Source organism: Mesoplodon densirostris, chromosome 2 (genome assembly GCF_025265405.1).
Source record: "Mesoplodon densirostris isolate mMesDen1 chromosome 2, mMesDen1 primary haplotype, whole genome shotgun sequence".
In the NCBI taxonomy this organism is placed as follows: domain Eukaryota; kingdom Metazoa; phylum Chordata; class Mammalia; order Artiodactyla; family Ziphiidae; genus Mesoplodon; species Mesoplodon densirostris.
In genome coordinates this window covers 13,716,482-13,731,969 of record NC_082662.1, presented here as the reverse complement: position 1 = coordinate 13,731,969, position 15,488 = coordinate 13,716,482, and the positions used below count along the sequence as shown (strand labels likewise).

The following is a 15,488-nucleotide window of genomic DNA, read 5'->3' as shown; positions in this document are numbered from 1 at the left end:
AGCACGGCAGACTCAGGATGGACGGCAAAACAGTGCACTGTAAGGAGGCAAGGCTCTGCTAGAAGACTCTAAGCTTGGGCTCGGAGCAAGCCTCTCAGGGTGCTGCAGGCATGAGAGTCCAGAAGGTACCAAATACGCACGTGATGCATGACCAGGCTCGTCCTTCTGGGGTTCCAAGGCTGTGGTCTCACTGAACAATTATTTCTTTAACTGCCCCAAGTTCCAGATATTTAGGTTCCATGGGTCAGTGAAGTGTCCCCTCTTCCCCACCCCCCCCCACCAAAAAATAGTAAACCTGACCATTTTGACCCTTGGCCAGAAAGAAAAGAGAGGAATAAAACAATTTACCATCAATTATCACCATCATTTTAACATTTTAACACCTAAAGAGTAGGCAGGGCATAATCTCAGAACAAAAGACAGCCGTTTACATTGCGGAAATAAAGCTTTATGAAAAGCTCACCCCATTGAACTTGCGTTTCCTGTTCCACCAGCAATCCTAGTGAAAACTGGGTTTCTTTTGAGACCCACTGGTCTATCTGACCCCTCCGGGTCCCATATTCCCTCAGGCATCTACCCCAGGAGCCCCTGAGCCCCATGCCCTGAGTAATCATTCAGGGGCAACACCTCAGAGGCAGGAACGCTCTGAATGTCCCAGGATGGTGGGGCTGCCCCCCAAGGATGTATCTGAGTCTGTCTCACCCTAGTTGTGTGCTGAGTCCACGCTGAGCCAAAAAAATCCCTGACTTCAGAGTGGACAGTGTTCTGGCTCTGCCTTGTCCAACCACATTGTGACCACCACCCTGAGCCTGTTTCCTCATCTGCAAAATGCGATTCACGGTGCACTCTTGCACACTGTTTACAAGGGTTCAGTGGGATGGTGCATCCCAAGGGCCTGGCGTGGGCTAGGTGCTCAGTCGATGCTCTTTGCTTTTCTCCCTTCCTCTTGGGGCAGCCCATTTTCTCTCTGCCTGGGTGAAGCTGAAGAACCTTCCTGTGCCTCAGTCTTCCTCCTGGGATTCGAGAACAAAACTATAATGCCCTTGGCCAAATCAGACTGTGGGTCTTGGTCCCAGTCCTGCCAAAAACCTGTTATATGCCCTCCCACTCCAGACCTCACTTTTTATTTTTCATTTTTTTGGCTGCACCACACAGCTTGCAGGATCTTAGTGCCCTAACGAGAGATTGAACCCGGGCCCACAGCAGTGGAACTGCAGAGTCTTAACCACTGGACCCCCAGGGAATTCCCTAGACCTCCTTTTTCCCAGCTATAAAATGAGAGTTTTGAGCTCATTGATCCCTGAGGGCCTCTGAGCCCCCAGTTAGGGCTGATTTGCCAAGCCCTCCAGGTTAAGGGGGAAAGTGGGAGGGGAGGGATCTCGGAGGGAGGAATAATCTCACCCTCCTTGCTGTGGTCCTGGCAATAAGAGCAGTACATGTACAGGAGCCTTGAGAATTTTTAGCATCAGCCTAAGGCCCTCATTTCTTGCATCCCCTCCGGAGAGCTGAGGATAACTGCCTTAGTTGGCTGTTGGGGAAGAGAATCCTTCCTCCCCAAGCTGCCCTCTTAGGCAAGAAGGCCCGGCACCCTGCCACTGTCCATGGGGGCCAGCAGCCCGCCAAAACGCTTGTGCCTCTGTGTCGAAGCCGAGGCAGTGTTCTGATTCTCAGGGCAGACTGCCTTGAATCCAATCCCAGTGATATTTCCAGTTAATCTGCCCCACACCCCAGGTGCCACCTGACACCTTGGGGCTATTCTGGGGAGCTGAGGTAGGATTCAGAGCCTCTGGGAAACGTCTGGACACCAGAGGCCCTGAAACAGATGTCCTCTCCCTCCTCCCCTGGGGAAGACAGAGCCATCCCGGGAGGCCAGAGCCCTGCGCAGGCCATGCCAGCCCTGCTCCGGTCCCCACAAAGACCATCCCTTGGAATCTAGTTAAATTGGACACTGGGGGAAGCTTTGAAGGAGAGAAGTCCTTGAGGGATGGCTTATAGCTTGAGGAGGTTTCTGAGGGAGGGTGGAGGGGAGAGGAAGCCATTCCAGTTGACTGTGAAGTTGGGTCACGGGTCATAAGAGAGAACGTGTCAAGCACCATGGGAGGTCGGGAGGTGGGCGATAAGAGAGCCCCATTACGCAATGCCTGAATTTCATAAAGGGAAGTCAGTGAAACTTATCTGAATTTAATAAACCAAGAAAGAGCAATAAGCATGTTATTTGGTATTATAGAGATTGCCTCAGGCAGGTGAGGGGACGGGCTAGACAAGGAACTCCTGGGTTTTTTTTAGAAGCTATTTGGTACTCTTTGATTTTTTTTTTGCACTGTGCAAATATTACACTGATTTAAAATTTTTAGTTTAAGAAATTCATAGTGGGGCGTTCCCTGGCAGTCCAGTGGTTAGGGCTCGGCGCTTTCACTGCATGGCCTGGATTTAATCCCTCGTCAGGGAACTAAGATGCCACAACCTGCACTGCACAGCCAAAAAAAAAAAGTAAATAATGAAGTAAAGCACAATGAAGTGCTTCATAATTTCTCTCCTGTGCCCCACTGCTTTCACAGACCACAGGATCCGTGATGTGGAACCATCTTGCAGCCTGGAGACCAAAGCCACACGGCTGCCAGGGTGGGGAGGTGGCCAGCTTCCCTGAACTTCAGGGGAGCAAGTCCTGGTTTTGAAAGGCAGGCTTGGGTTTTGGAAACAGCCCAGGGCAGAGGTCAGCCTCAGACGGTGGAGGGAACGGCCAAAGGCAGGAGTCTGGAGTCAGAGACCCGAGTGGGACCCCTGGCTCTGTACTTTCTGGGGACTTCATGGTCAATGCCCTGCTGGGTGTCTCTGTTTCCTCATCTGTATGGTACGGGTGGCTGTGTGGAGAGGGGGGCAATTGAAGGGAAAACACCCGCGGGAAGGGCTGTACCATCCACAAAGAACTATACACGCAGGAGAGATTGTTATCTTGAAAAGCAGAGTGATTCCTGGAGGAGGCTGGGTCTGCAGCTGGTCCCCAGGCAGGAGCTTCAGGAAGCCAGCCTCCCCGAAAGGCAGCGTCCCCTAGGGAGTGTCCCGCTGGAAAGTTCATGAAGGTCTAGGAGCCAAAATCAACATTGTTCCTCCATCTGAGCCTTCAGCCTCTTTAACAGTAGCTGATGGTGCCACCTTCTTGGCTTTCTCCCTAGAATTCTTACCCTGCACCAGCCTCCCAGCTCATCAGCCCAATTTGCTGACAGGTGATGTCTCCAAGTCTGGGTTTGCTCACCTGTAAAATGGGAACAAAACTATTTATCTCATAGGACTGGGGGCTTCTTGGGAGCAGGCACGGGGCCCTGATTGCCCACCACTGGTCGCCACGACTTGTGTGGTGCCTGGAACACAGTAGATGCTCAACAGTGATTTGCTGCGTGAATGGGATCCATGGGAAGAGTTTACTTCACTATTTCCTATAGCGCCTGAGTGGGGCTGCAGAGTGCTGCCTCTCCAAGGACCAGGCGCCCTTAAAGCCCGCCGGCTCCTACCTCCTTCAAGACCCAGGAGAGCCGCAATCAGGGTTAAGAGGGAATCAGGCTGTGGGCAAAGGGAGGCCCCGAATATAATCCCCCGACTTAGGAGAGAGAGAGGAGATGTTTCTGCCTCTTCAGGGAGAGAGCACGCCTGCCAAGGGGACTGCCCAGAAATCCATTCATTCCCACCCAACTCCTACCTCGGTCCAAGTCATGCTTAGCATGAGACCGAGCCCACTGGGCAGTTCGGGGGCCTGAAGCCAGCTTATCTCATTCTGTGTGTCGCTCCCATCACCTTCCCAACAACTCCCCTGCCCCGCCCTGTCGGTCTGTAACTCAGGGAGCCATATTGCCTTCCAAAGGACACTTGGCAATATCTGGAGACATTTCGGTTGTCATAGCTGGCGGGTGTCACTGGCATCCAGGGGGCAGAGGCCAGGGATGCCGCTTAACACCCTACAGCACGCAGGGCGGCTCCCACAGCAACGACAACAAAAATCCGGCTCAAAATGGCAGTAGTGCCCCCATTGCAATTAGGGCAACTCATCTAACTGGAAAGGGCCCCATTTTTCAGCTAAAGAAACTGGGGCTCAGAGAAGCTGTCTCACCTGCCCAAAGCCACACAGCTTATAAGCAGAGAACCAAGGTTAAAACCCAGCACCATCTGGTACTAAGCCTTGGGCTCATTTCACTACCCCACACGGTCCCCACAGCAGGCCGAGGGATAGAGAAGGTCCGTCCCCCAAGAGAAAGGATAAACAGGGACCTGCTGGGTGGGGATAAACAGGCACCCAGCAGGGCACCCAGAGACGTCACCTGTCAGCAAATTGGGCTGATGAGCTGGGAGGCTGGTGCAGGATCCTCTATCTGGCAGCCTGGACTCTTAGGCACCCTCAGATCAAGAGGGGTTGAAGACCCAGTTTCCCACCCAAAGTAAAACCCTCAGTCCTTAGAGGTGGGCCCTAGACCACCAGGAGTTCTGGGAGAGAAACGCACACACGTGCACGTGTGCACACACGCCTAAGGCAGACTAGGAAAGGCAGGTAGGGAATCCTATGAAAGTTTTCAAAATATGAGCTTCGATTCAGACCAGACGCAGTGTGTGCTTCAGTTCTGCTAACGCGACCTGTGTGCCCCTGGGCATGTGACTTGGCCTCTCTGAACTGAGGTTCCCAAATCTGTCCAGTGAGGCTCATCCCATCCACCACCCAGAATTGACTGAGGAACAGTAAAGGGGTGAGAGATCCCTGACCCACCTGGCAGCCCCTCCAAGAGCTGTGCAGTCTGCACGGTATCTGCTCGTGTTTCCATCCCGCAGTGGGGTGTTGAGGTAGGGGGTTGGCTAAGATGCCCTCGGCAAGGCACTCTCCTTCTGGGAACCAAGCAAATGGGTGAGCTGCACCCTAATCCCACCCTAATCTTCCTCCTGTCCCAGCCCCACCCGGTCTGGCAGGCTCAACAACTCACCCATGTGTCTGTCCCCAGAGATCTCCCTGGATGTGGATGCAGACCGGGACGGCGTGGTGGAAAAGAACAACCCAAGAAAGGTACCTCACTGAACAGGGCAGACTGAACGGGGGGCTTCCGGGGCCAGAGCCCCAGGCTGGGTCCTGCAGGCAGCCGTGGTCCTCCCAGCAAGCTTCAACAACTGTCATTTTACAGATGAGGAGACAGGTTCCCAGACACACACTCCAGTGACAGAGCCCACCAAGGAGCAATCTCCTTAGAGGGACAGCTATGGAGCAGGTTCCCGAGTTTCAGTGGCCCCCATCCACAGGATGGGGACACCCAGTTCATAGAGTTGGTGGAAAGGATGAATGTCCTGCCACAGAGGAAGTACCGCGAAAGCATTTGCTCTTATTATTTTGCCTTTTTTATTTTGACCATCAGGAGCAGAAGATTGCATCAATCATTCCCAATTCAAGGCATATCATCTTTTTTGTTTGTTTTTTTTTTTCGGTACGCGGCCCTCTCACTGCTGTGGCCTCTCCCGTTGCGGAGCACAGGCTCCGGACGCGCAGCCTCAGCGGCCATGGCTCACGGGCCCAGCCGCTCCGCGGCATGTGGGATCTTCCCGGACCAGGTCACGAGCCTGCGTCCCCTGCATCAGCAGGCGGACTCTCAACCACTGCGCCACCAGGGAAGCCCCAAGGCATATCATCTTTAATGGTGCATGCACAACCCCTCTCCTGTTTTTAGTTTTTCATTTATTCGTTCATTCATCCTTTGTTCATTTGTTCATTCATTCATTTATTCTCTTTGATCCTGCATTCCCCCCTCCCATTCTGCTCCCCTACAAAGGAGCACTTCAATGGTTTTAACACATCTCTTTCTGTTCTTGTGATTCTTGCGAAACATGCGGTGTGGTTTGCGTGTGTGTATTTTTAACTTGTGCAGACAGATAGCATTGTGTTCTCCAAGTCGCTGATTCCTACTTTTTCCTCAACCCCATTTTTAAGCTCTGCTGGTTTTGCTCTTTGCACGTCCAGGCTTCTATTTTCCATTTTCTGCCCTTGTATGGCATTTAAATTTTTGCCATGGCCATACATTACTTTTATAATAACATCGTAAAGTCCGGTTTAAATTGTATGGAGATGGATACTTTAAAAAGCTAAATAAATACAGCCCATTGAGAAGCCTGGGGCCTAGCAGCCAGCTCGAGACTCTCTGCATGTCCTCAGGCCTATAGGGGAGCCCCTTCCCCCAGGCTTCTCACGGGGCTCTGCACCAGCGCTGCCTTCCTGAGGGCAAGGCAGCCACACACATATGTTCTCTGTATCCATGGCCAAGCTGCGTGCCAGTAGGCACCACAGAGGCCTCTGAGGCATCCGACCTCCGCTGAGGAGCTGGGGAGTCACCCAGTCCCTGTGGGCCTGAACTTACCCAGGCTTCCTCCATCTGGGCCAGTGAAGTTTCATACGTTCTTTACTCATCCCATAAATATATTTTTTTAATTTTATTGAAGTATAGTTGATTTACAATATTGTGTTTAATTTCTGCTGTACAGCAAAGTAACTCAGTTATACATGTATATATTCTTTTTCATATTCCTTTCCATTATAGTTTATCCCAGGATATTGAATACAGTACCCTATGCTATACAGTAGGACCTTGTTTTTTATCCATCCTATTACAAGTTTACATCTGCTAACCCCAAACTCCCACTCCTTCCTTCCCCCACCCCACCTCCCCCTTGGCAACCACAAGTCTATTCTCTATATTTGTAAATCTGTTTTTTGTTTCATAAATATCTTCATTTGCATCATATTTTAGATTCCACATATAAGTGATATCATATGGTATTTGTCTTTCTCTTTCTGACTTACTTAGCATGATAATCTCTAGGTCCATCCATGTTACTGCAAATGGCATTGTTTCATTCTTTTTAATGGCTGAGTAATACTCCATTGTGTATATGTACCACATCTTCTTTATCCGTTCGTCTGTTGACGGACATTTAGGTCATTTCCATGTCTTGGCTATTGTGACTAGTGCTGCTATGAACATAGGGGAGCATGTACCTTTTTGAATTATGGTTTTGTCCAATATATGCCCAGGAGAGGGATTGCTGGATCTTATGGCAACTCTATTCTTAGTTTTTTGAGGAACCTCCATACTGGTCTCCATAATGGCTGCACCAGTTTACATTCCCACCAACAGTGTAAGAGGGTTCCCTTTTTATTTTATTGAAGTATAGTTGATTTACAAAGTTGTGTTTAATTTCTGCTGTATAGCAAAGTGACTCAGTTTGACATATATTATATATGTATAGTCTTTTTCCATTATGGTTTATCTCAGGATATTGAATATAGTTCCCTGTGCTATACAGTAAGACCTCATTGTCACCCATCCTATATATAATAGTTCTCATCTGCTAACCCCAAACTCCCAGTCCTTCCCTCCCCCACCCTACCTCCCCGTTGGCAACCACAAGGCTGTTCTCTGTGTCTGTGAGTCTGTTTCTGGTTCATAGATAGGTTCATTTGTGTCATATTTTAGATTCCACGTATAAGTGATATCGTATTGTATTTGTCTTTCTCTTTCTGACTTCTCTTAGTATGTTAATCTCTAGGTCCATCCATGTTGCTGCAAATGGCATTATTTCATTCTTTTTAATGGCTGCGTAATATTCCATTTTATGTGTGTGTGCATGCATGTATTATGTTTGTTTATTTATTTATTTATTTATACCACATCTTCCTTATCCATTCATCTGTCAATGGACATTTAGGTTGTTTCCATGTCTTGGCTATTGTGCTGCTGTGAACATAGAGGTACATGTATCTTTTTGAATTATAGTTTTGTCTGGGTATATGCCCAGGAGTGGGATTGCTGGATCATATGGCAACTCTATATTTAGTTTTTTGAGGAGTCTCCATACTGTTTTGCATAATGGCTGCACCAATTTACATTCCCGGGTAGTGGCTGCAAGAGTCTTATCCTGAGGCTGTCTCTCCAGTGTCCTATGGGGTCTGCGCTGGGGTTGAGAATATCTGTCAGAAGATAGAGAAGACAGCACTGACCTCTCTCCTCGCCAATGCAGGCATCCTGGACCTGGGGCCCTGAGGGGCAGGGAGCCATCCTGCTGGTGAACTGTGACCGAGACACACCCTGGTTGCCCAAAGAGGACTGCAGCGATGAGAAGGTCTACAGCAAGGAAGGTACCACAGGATCTGCACTTGAGCTTGGGGTGGGGAGCAGGGAGGAGCAATGAAAGCACTTACGATAAGTCTTGGGCTGGGCCAAGGGTGAGGCAGGTGTGACCTTGGGTCTCCTGAGGATGGTGGACTCAGGTATCCACTCCTGCTAAAAACAGACAATAAAACTATCGATATAGTTCAATTGGAACCATGTTTTTTTCTTTTAAAGTTTTTTTTGTTTGTTTTGTTTTGTTTTATAAATTCTTTTATTTATTTATTTTTGGCTGCATTGGGTCTTTGTTGCTCTGCACGGACTTTTTCTAGTTGTGGTGAGCAGGGGCTACTCTTTGTTGAGGTGCGCGGGCTTCTCATTGCAGTGGCTTCTCTTGTTGTAGAGCACGGGCTCTAGGAGTGCGGGCTTCAGTAGTAGTGGCACGCGGGCTCAGTAGCTGTGGCTCACAGGCTCTAGAGCGCAGGCTCAGTAGTTGTGGCACACGGGCTTAGTTGCTCTGCAGTATGTGGTACCTTCCCAGACCAGGGCTCTAACCCGTGTCCCCTGCATTGGCAGGCGGATTCTTAACCACTGCGCCACCAGGGAAGTCCCTGGAACCACGTTTTTTAAGAAGTTGTACATACGTAGAAAAAGGAGCAGAAGGAAGTTCCCAAAAGGTTATAGGAAGTCATCTGTAGTGTTGGGGATGACAGCTACTTCTTATGCTTTTTCATAATACACAGGTTTGGGGTTTGCTTTGTCCTGATTATAAAAGTAACAGGCCAACATTCCAGCCACAATTCTCCTTTGTTTTTTTAATTAAGATATAATTGACATACAACACTGTCTAAGTTTAAGGTATACAGCATAATGACTTGATTTCCATATATCATGAAGTGAGTATTACAATAAGTTTAGTAAACATCCATCATCTCATATAGGTACAAAATTAAAGAAATAGAAAAACAAAATTGTGATAAGAACTCTTAGGATTTACTGTCAACAACTTTCATATATAACATACAGCCATGTTAATTACATTAATCATGTTGTACATTACATCCCTGGTAACTTATTTATCTTACAACTGGAAGTGTGTACCTTTTGACCACCTTCATCCAGTTCCCCCACCCCCCCACCCCGCCCCAACGCAATTCTCTTAATTCTAACCTCCTCATGCATCCACCCCTCAGACCTCAAGGACATGTCCCAGATGATCCTGCGGACCAAAGGCCCCGACCACCTCCCCACCGGATACGAGATCGTTCTCTACATTTCCATGTCGGACTCGGACAAAGTGGGCGTGTTCTACGTGGAGAGTGAGTGTCCCCAACCTGGCCCTCCTGCACTTCCCATCCAGTCAGTGCTCTCTGAGATACCCCTCAGGGGCCCAGCTCCTCCCTCTAAGGCTCCCCAGACCCCTCCCCTTAGTAGGCACAGGTGCAGGTGACTGGAGAGGTCCAGCACTGGCTTCTTGGTAATGGTCACCAGGACCACCGTTGTCCTGTGAAGTCAAGAGGACCCGTGGGATAGATCTCTCCTCCCTCAAAGGAGTTGGCAGTGACAGATTTATGTGCAACCCAGAGGAGTTCCACGTGAACCAGGGGAGGAAGGGCTTTTGAGGTCCATCTTTCCCAGAATCACATCACCTTCATGAGACCGGAGGCAGGTACCCACTCCCTCCCACCCCCACCAGGTGTTTTGTGCTCATCTCAGACTTTCTGAACATGAGAACTGCCCCTGACTTTTAAAGAGCCCGTGATGATGCTGTGGGCACCCTCAAGGAGCGGACCCCTTGCTCCTCTTGCCAAGGACAGGGCCTCCTGGGTCCCCAGTGAGCCAGGAACGTGCTTCCGCCGTGGAGCTGATCCCCGCAGCCGCCTGCTCTGTCTGGTTCCTTCTGTGACTCGGTGCTGAGTCCCCTCAGTGCCTGGTGCTGGTCTCAGCGCCGGGATCCCTGGGTGAACTCTGCCATCACACCCTGCCCTTGGGAAGGAGACGGTCTAATGAGGGAAACATAATGGAAAGCACAATTGGAGGAAATGACACAGACCAAGCAGTAGAGAACGGCAGGGGCAGAGGCGAGGCACCGCCAGCCTAGATGGTCCAGCAAGGCCTCTCCGAGCAGGCGACGTTTGAGTTGAGAACCAAAGCAACAATGAGAAAGAACCAGCCGTTCATGAGCTGAGGGAAGAGTGCTGTAAGCAGAGGGAACAGCGCGTACAAAGCCCGGAGGAGGGAACCAGTATTGGAGGCATAGACAGAAGACCGGAGGAGGGGTATGTGTTGGAGTCAAGGTCAGCGAACTGGGCAGGGGCCAGCGCATGCAGAGAGGGCTTGCATTTTATTCCAAGTGCACTGGAAAGCCGTTAGAAGGTTTTAAGCAAGTGACTGTCAAGGTCTGATTTATGTATTAAAAAGCTGTCTCTGCAAAATCGTTTGCTGTGGTGCAGGGTGGGGCTTCCCCCGCATGCCCAGCTCTCTGGGGGGCCCAGAGTCTCCAGCCCATCTCTGAGGCCCTCCTCTGACCAGGCCCATTAACAGCAGTCACCATGAGGACTTGGTCCCAGTGGCCCTGGACCCTCACCTCAGGGAGGGATTTAGCCAGGACAGCAGTGGACCCAGCTACCACCTGAAGCCAGTCCACCTCCTGATCCACCCTGGGCTCGGGCAGCAACCTCACGCGGGTTGGAATGTCCCCAGAGTCAGGCCGGCTCCACAGCCTAAGTGGGCCAGAGATGCTGATGTTTACCCTGTCCAGGCCAGGGTTGCCACGGGGGATGGGGCTGCCGGCTGGACAGGAAGGGTACAAGCAGGATCTCGGCTTCTCGACCACATGGTGTCATATTGTGACACTCAACCTGTTGCTGCTAGTGACACCTGGACATTATCTAGAGCGTCATTTTGTTGATGGCAGTGGATTGAGATCTGGCCCTTAATCACATCCCTCTCCCTCACTGCCATCGAGATGGGTCCTGAGCAGACAAGAAAAGGAGGAACCACTGCTGAGTGCTTTGAGATGCTGTTCCCCAGTCTGTCTTATCTGGGCTGCCATCTTGCAATGTGGGGGGAGGGGCGGTGTTACTGATGCAGCGATGATCCCAGAATCGTCAGTTTCCTACAAAATTGGAATCCTGGGTGAATACTCAGTGCCACACTAAAGAACAGGATGAAAAATAATTCATCTGTGGTACAGTTTCCCCTTCTTCCTTTTCGTCCATGCAGGCATTTTGGGGTTTTGTCAAAATCCATGTACACCTGTGGACAAGAATATGTTGTGTTACATGAATGTCATGTGTCACCTGTGTCCCCCAAGGGCAGGGGGCTGGGCTGGAGGCTGAGGGACCCTGAGAGGGAGCTCTAGAGCCCAGGAGGTTCAAATCCTGGATCTGGGCAAGTCTACTTACCAGCCCAGGCCTTGGATTCCTCTTCTGTGATGTGAGGTGGGGCTAAGGAGAGGCCTGACAGTTCCCGCTGGTCATAGAGTTAGATAAGGTACATGTGTCAGCACTCAGTAGCCGGCCCGTGGAACACTCTCTATAGATGGCACTTGTTGCTTTTGGGGGGTTATTATGATGATTATTAATTACAGTAAGTCCCCTACATACGGACGAGTTCCGTTCCAAGTGAGCGTTCGTAGGTCCAATTTGTTCATAAGTCCAACAAAGTTAACCTAGGTACCCAACTAACACAATCCGAGGGCCAGCCGCAGTTTCACTTACGCCTGATATTGATGGAACGCACGTTCGCATCTTTGAAATTTCGCAACTTGAAGGTTCGTATGTAGGGGACTTACTGTATAATGATTGCAGTGGACAGGTGTCTCCAGTGCTGTTAGGAAGACCCAGGTGTCTGTGCTCCAGCCTCAGATTCTGCCTCAGGATCCCAAAGTTGGGACCTGACCTCTTCCTACAAGGGTGCAGTGACCAGCTTGTCCCAGTTTGCCCAGGATTTTCCTGGTTTTAGCACTAAAAATCCCTCATTCCAAGAAACCCCTCAATCCCAGGCAAACCAGGACAGATGGTCACACTATCAAAGAGTCTCCTTGGGAGGTGGGATGGCTCCAAAGTGACCAGAAGGGTTATGCCACGTGCCAGCCTGCAGGGCTGATGCCGGGGGCTAAGGAGAAGTCAGGGTGGCTGGCAGGGCCCAGCCCGAGGCACGTGGGCTACTCAATAGAGGGTCATTGTTGGTTCCTGCAGGGAGAGCTGGTCACACTCAGGCAGGACTGCACCCAGCTGGGACGGGAGATGGGGGATGGAGGCTCCTTGGGACAGTGGCTGGATTGTTCCCACCAAGTCATCAATCTACCTAGAGCTGGCCCAAGACACTAGAAAGAGAGGCGCATGTAAATTGCAGGCCATAGAGGGGTAAAAAACTGCATGCAGATGGGCAAGAACGCATCCTTCCATCTGGCCCAGCTCCCCTGCCAGACCCCCACTCTCCAGGCCCAGGTGGAGCGCGCGTGCGCACGCGCGCGCGCGCACACACACGCACACACACAGGCACGCACACACACACACACACCACCTAGCTGCCCAGAGCCCTGGGAAAGTTTTGGAGTTTTCTGCCAAGACAAGTCAGCTTCCAGGCCTGAGGATCTCTTTCCTAGGACCAGTTCAAGTGCAGCCTGGCACAGGCGGACGTTGGAGGGCCTGGGTGCCTGGGGGAGAAGTTTTTAATTATGCAGAGCCATCTGGATCTACTTAGTGATTGGGACACAAGGCATATGTTGTCTTTTCTGAGTGAGAAGGACTTCACCTTCTGTCTTGAGCTGTTCCTTGGGACACCCAGTGTCTGAGTCTATATGCCTCATTTCTTGGGCCCACCTAAGGGAAGGTGAGGTGAGGTATTTTTCTTTGCCTTCTGTTCCTAAGCCGTTCAATGAAAAGGTCATGAATTTTGCAGTAAGCGGTGTGCTGACACATGCATGGGCTCTCATAGTAGTAATACCAGCAAGTCCCAGCTGTGTTACCGATGGTTACCGTTGGTTACCGAGCTTACCTCAATTCCTGATGCTGTCATTTTACCTTGCAAGGACCCTGTGGCATAAGTGTTATTATCCCCCATTTAACAGATGAGGAAACTGAGGCTCAGGGAGGTTAAGTGAATTCCCTGAGGTTTTGCAGCTTGTAAGCCAGAGAGGTGCTTGAACCCGCATCTCTCTGACTCTGGAAGTCATAACCACTAAGGTAACCCACCCTTAATGAGATGTATAACCAGGGTCTAGTTGAGCACATTGTCCTAGTGAGCAACCATCCTGAGCCTGGGCTTTGCTGGTTCCTCCGTTCATTTTGCAAGTTTTAATCAACCACCCTATTCATGCCAGGACTGTTCTAGTTACATGCTCTAGCCCTCAGGTGACTGGTCAATAATCATACCCATTGTTGTGGACAAAAGTACTAAGCTGAGCCTGATTCTGCCCTTCCAGCTCTGCAGGGCATAAAGAAACTCCTTCTGGAACTGCATAGGGTCCTACCTCCATGCCTTGGGCAATGCAAGTATCTCCTCTCCTCACTGCACCCCACCTCTGCCGCCCCCAGGGGCATCTCAAAGGCTGCCTTTCTCTGCTCAAACGCCTCCCACCCCGCCTCCCTTCCCCTGCCCTCCTTACCCCAGTAACCCCACGGGCTCTCTCACCCCGTAGCTCTACTATGATGCTTCCCACATCTGTGCCATCTTATCATCAGCTGAGCACTGCTCCTAGACAGAGGGGCTGCATCTTGCCCATCTCTGTGTCCCCCAGAGATCCTTGTCCATGTGGTCATGGAGTAGTAATTCAATACATGTGCCTCTAAATAGGCCTGAAAATTCTCCCATGGGGAGTGGTGTGGGAGCCATTGGTTCATTCAGTAGATGTTTATTAAATACAACCTGCCCTGGACCGGACCTGTCTCAGCCCCCATGCAGGTGACGGTCTCTCAGAGCCAACAACTAAACACTGAGATCATGTCCATTTAAAGGCTGTGATGGGGTAGGGTGGGGGCTGTGGAAACTCCAGACAGAGCCCCTGGCTTGGTCTCTGGGGGATCTGGCTATGATTCCCAGAAGTGACACAAATCAAGGCCTGAAAGAAGGAGGGAGATAACTCTTCCAAGCAGAGGGAACAGCGCTGTGAAGAGCTGGGTGGTTTCAGTGGGGCAGGAGCGTGGGAGAAACCAGCCACAAAAACGTGCAGCCAGAGACCCACACGCCAATGTGGCTTGCATTATATGGAGGAGAATTGGGGGCACAAATGGGCACTTTGGTGTTTTATTTATATAAAGGAGAGGAGAGGTCGGGGTTCAGAACTGGACAGGGATTTGAGTCCCAGCTCAGCCACTTACTGGCTATGTGATTCCGGACAAGCCATTTCTTATTTCTGGGACTGTTTCCTCCTCTGTAAAATGGGCACAATAATTCCCTTCCTTGACACCACTGGCTGCCCGGTCCTCAGCTGCTATCATTTCATGTCCCCTTCCTGGGAGAGTTAGCTCACTTTATAGGCACGGAAGCCAGAAGCCAGAAAGGGTGTCTGGTTGAGTGCCACATGGCTAGGGCCCTACAGTGCTGGGAAGATGACCAGGTCACGGCCCTTCTGGTGGCGTTTTCTGCTTGTGCTTTTCTCTCTGTGTCTAGAGGACAGGTTACTATGCCATCGCGTCCCCCATCAGTGACCCCGCCCCACGGACGGTTGTGGGTGGGGCCTGACCTTGGTCCTTCTCCCTCCAGACCCGTTTTTCGGCCAGCGTTATATCCACATCCTGGGCCGCCGGAAGCTCTACCACGTGGTCAAGTACACGGGCGGCTCTGCTGAGCTGCTGTTCTTCGTGGAAGGCCTACGTTTTCCCGACGAGGGCTTCTCGGGCCTGGTCTCCATCCACGTCAGCCTGCTGGAGTATATGGCCGAGGTGAGGGCTCTGGGCCTCTACCAGGAGGGGCTGCCCTGCGGACCAGGTGGGGCTCCTTCTAGAGGGCCACTCCCAGGGGGGTCCCCAGTATGCTCTACTACCCTCAAAGCTCCAAGGGGAGAGGGTCCAGGCTTGGAGGCCTGGATGCCCCACCATCCACATGTGTCTGCCAGCGTCCTCTGAGCTATGCTCTGGGGGTCCTCCTTACTGTACCTACTCCACCGGATTCTCTCCAGGTGATTTTTTCTTACCTCATGCCTGTCCCTGGTCTGTCCTCCTCCCTGCAGAGAGCGGGCCTAGTTCTGAGGCACAGAGTGCCAATGGTTAGCGCAAGAAGCAAAGTAGGCCACACACGTGTGCTCTGTTCTTCCCTCCCTACCTGGTCCCACACCCTAGCTGTGGGTTCTACCAACTCTGACCACAGGCCGAACCCCAAATCCCAGTCGCAGGCCATGTCCCCTCCCTGTGGCCA

The 15,488-nt window shown here is 51.1% G+C and overlaps 1 protein-coding gene across 1 annotated transcript in view; it reads left to right on the top strand.

Moving 5' to 3' along the window:
* The window catches only part of LOC132477711 (protein-arginine deiminase type-2), a 44,038-nt gene that overhangs the window by 15,363 nt on the left and 13,187 nt on the right, over positions 1-15,488 (top strand). The window contains exons 4-7 of the mRNA XM_060080211.1: positions 4,980-5,041; positions 8,038-8,155; positions 9,320-9,445; positions 14,838-15,016. Coding sequence (XP_059936194.1) covers positions 4,980-5,041; positions 8,038-8,155; positions 9,320-9,445; positions 14,838-15,016 — 485 coding nt within the window. The remainder of the gene's footprint in view (positions 1-4,979; positions 5,042-8,037; positions 8,156-9,319; positions 9,446-14,837; positions 15,017-15,488) is intronic.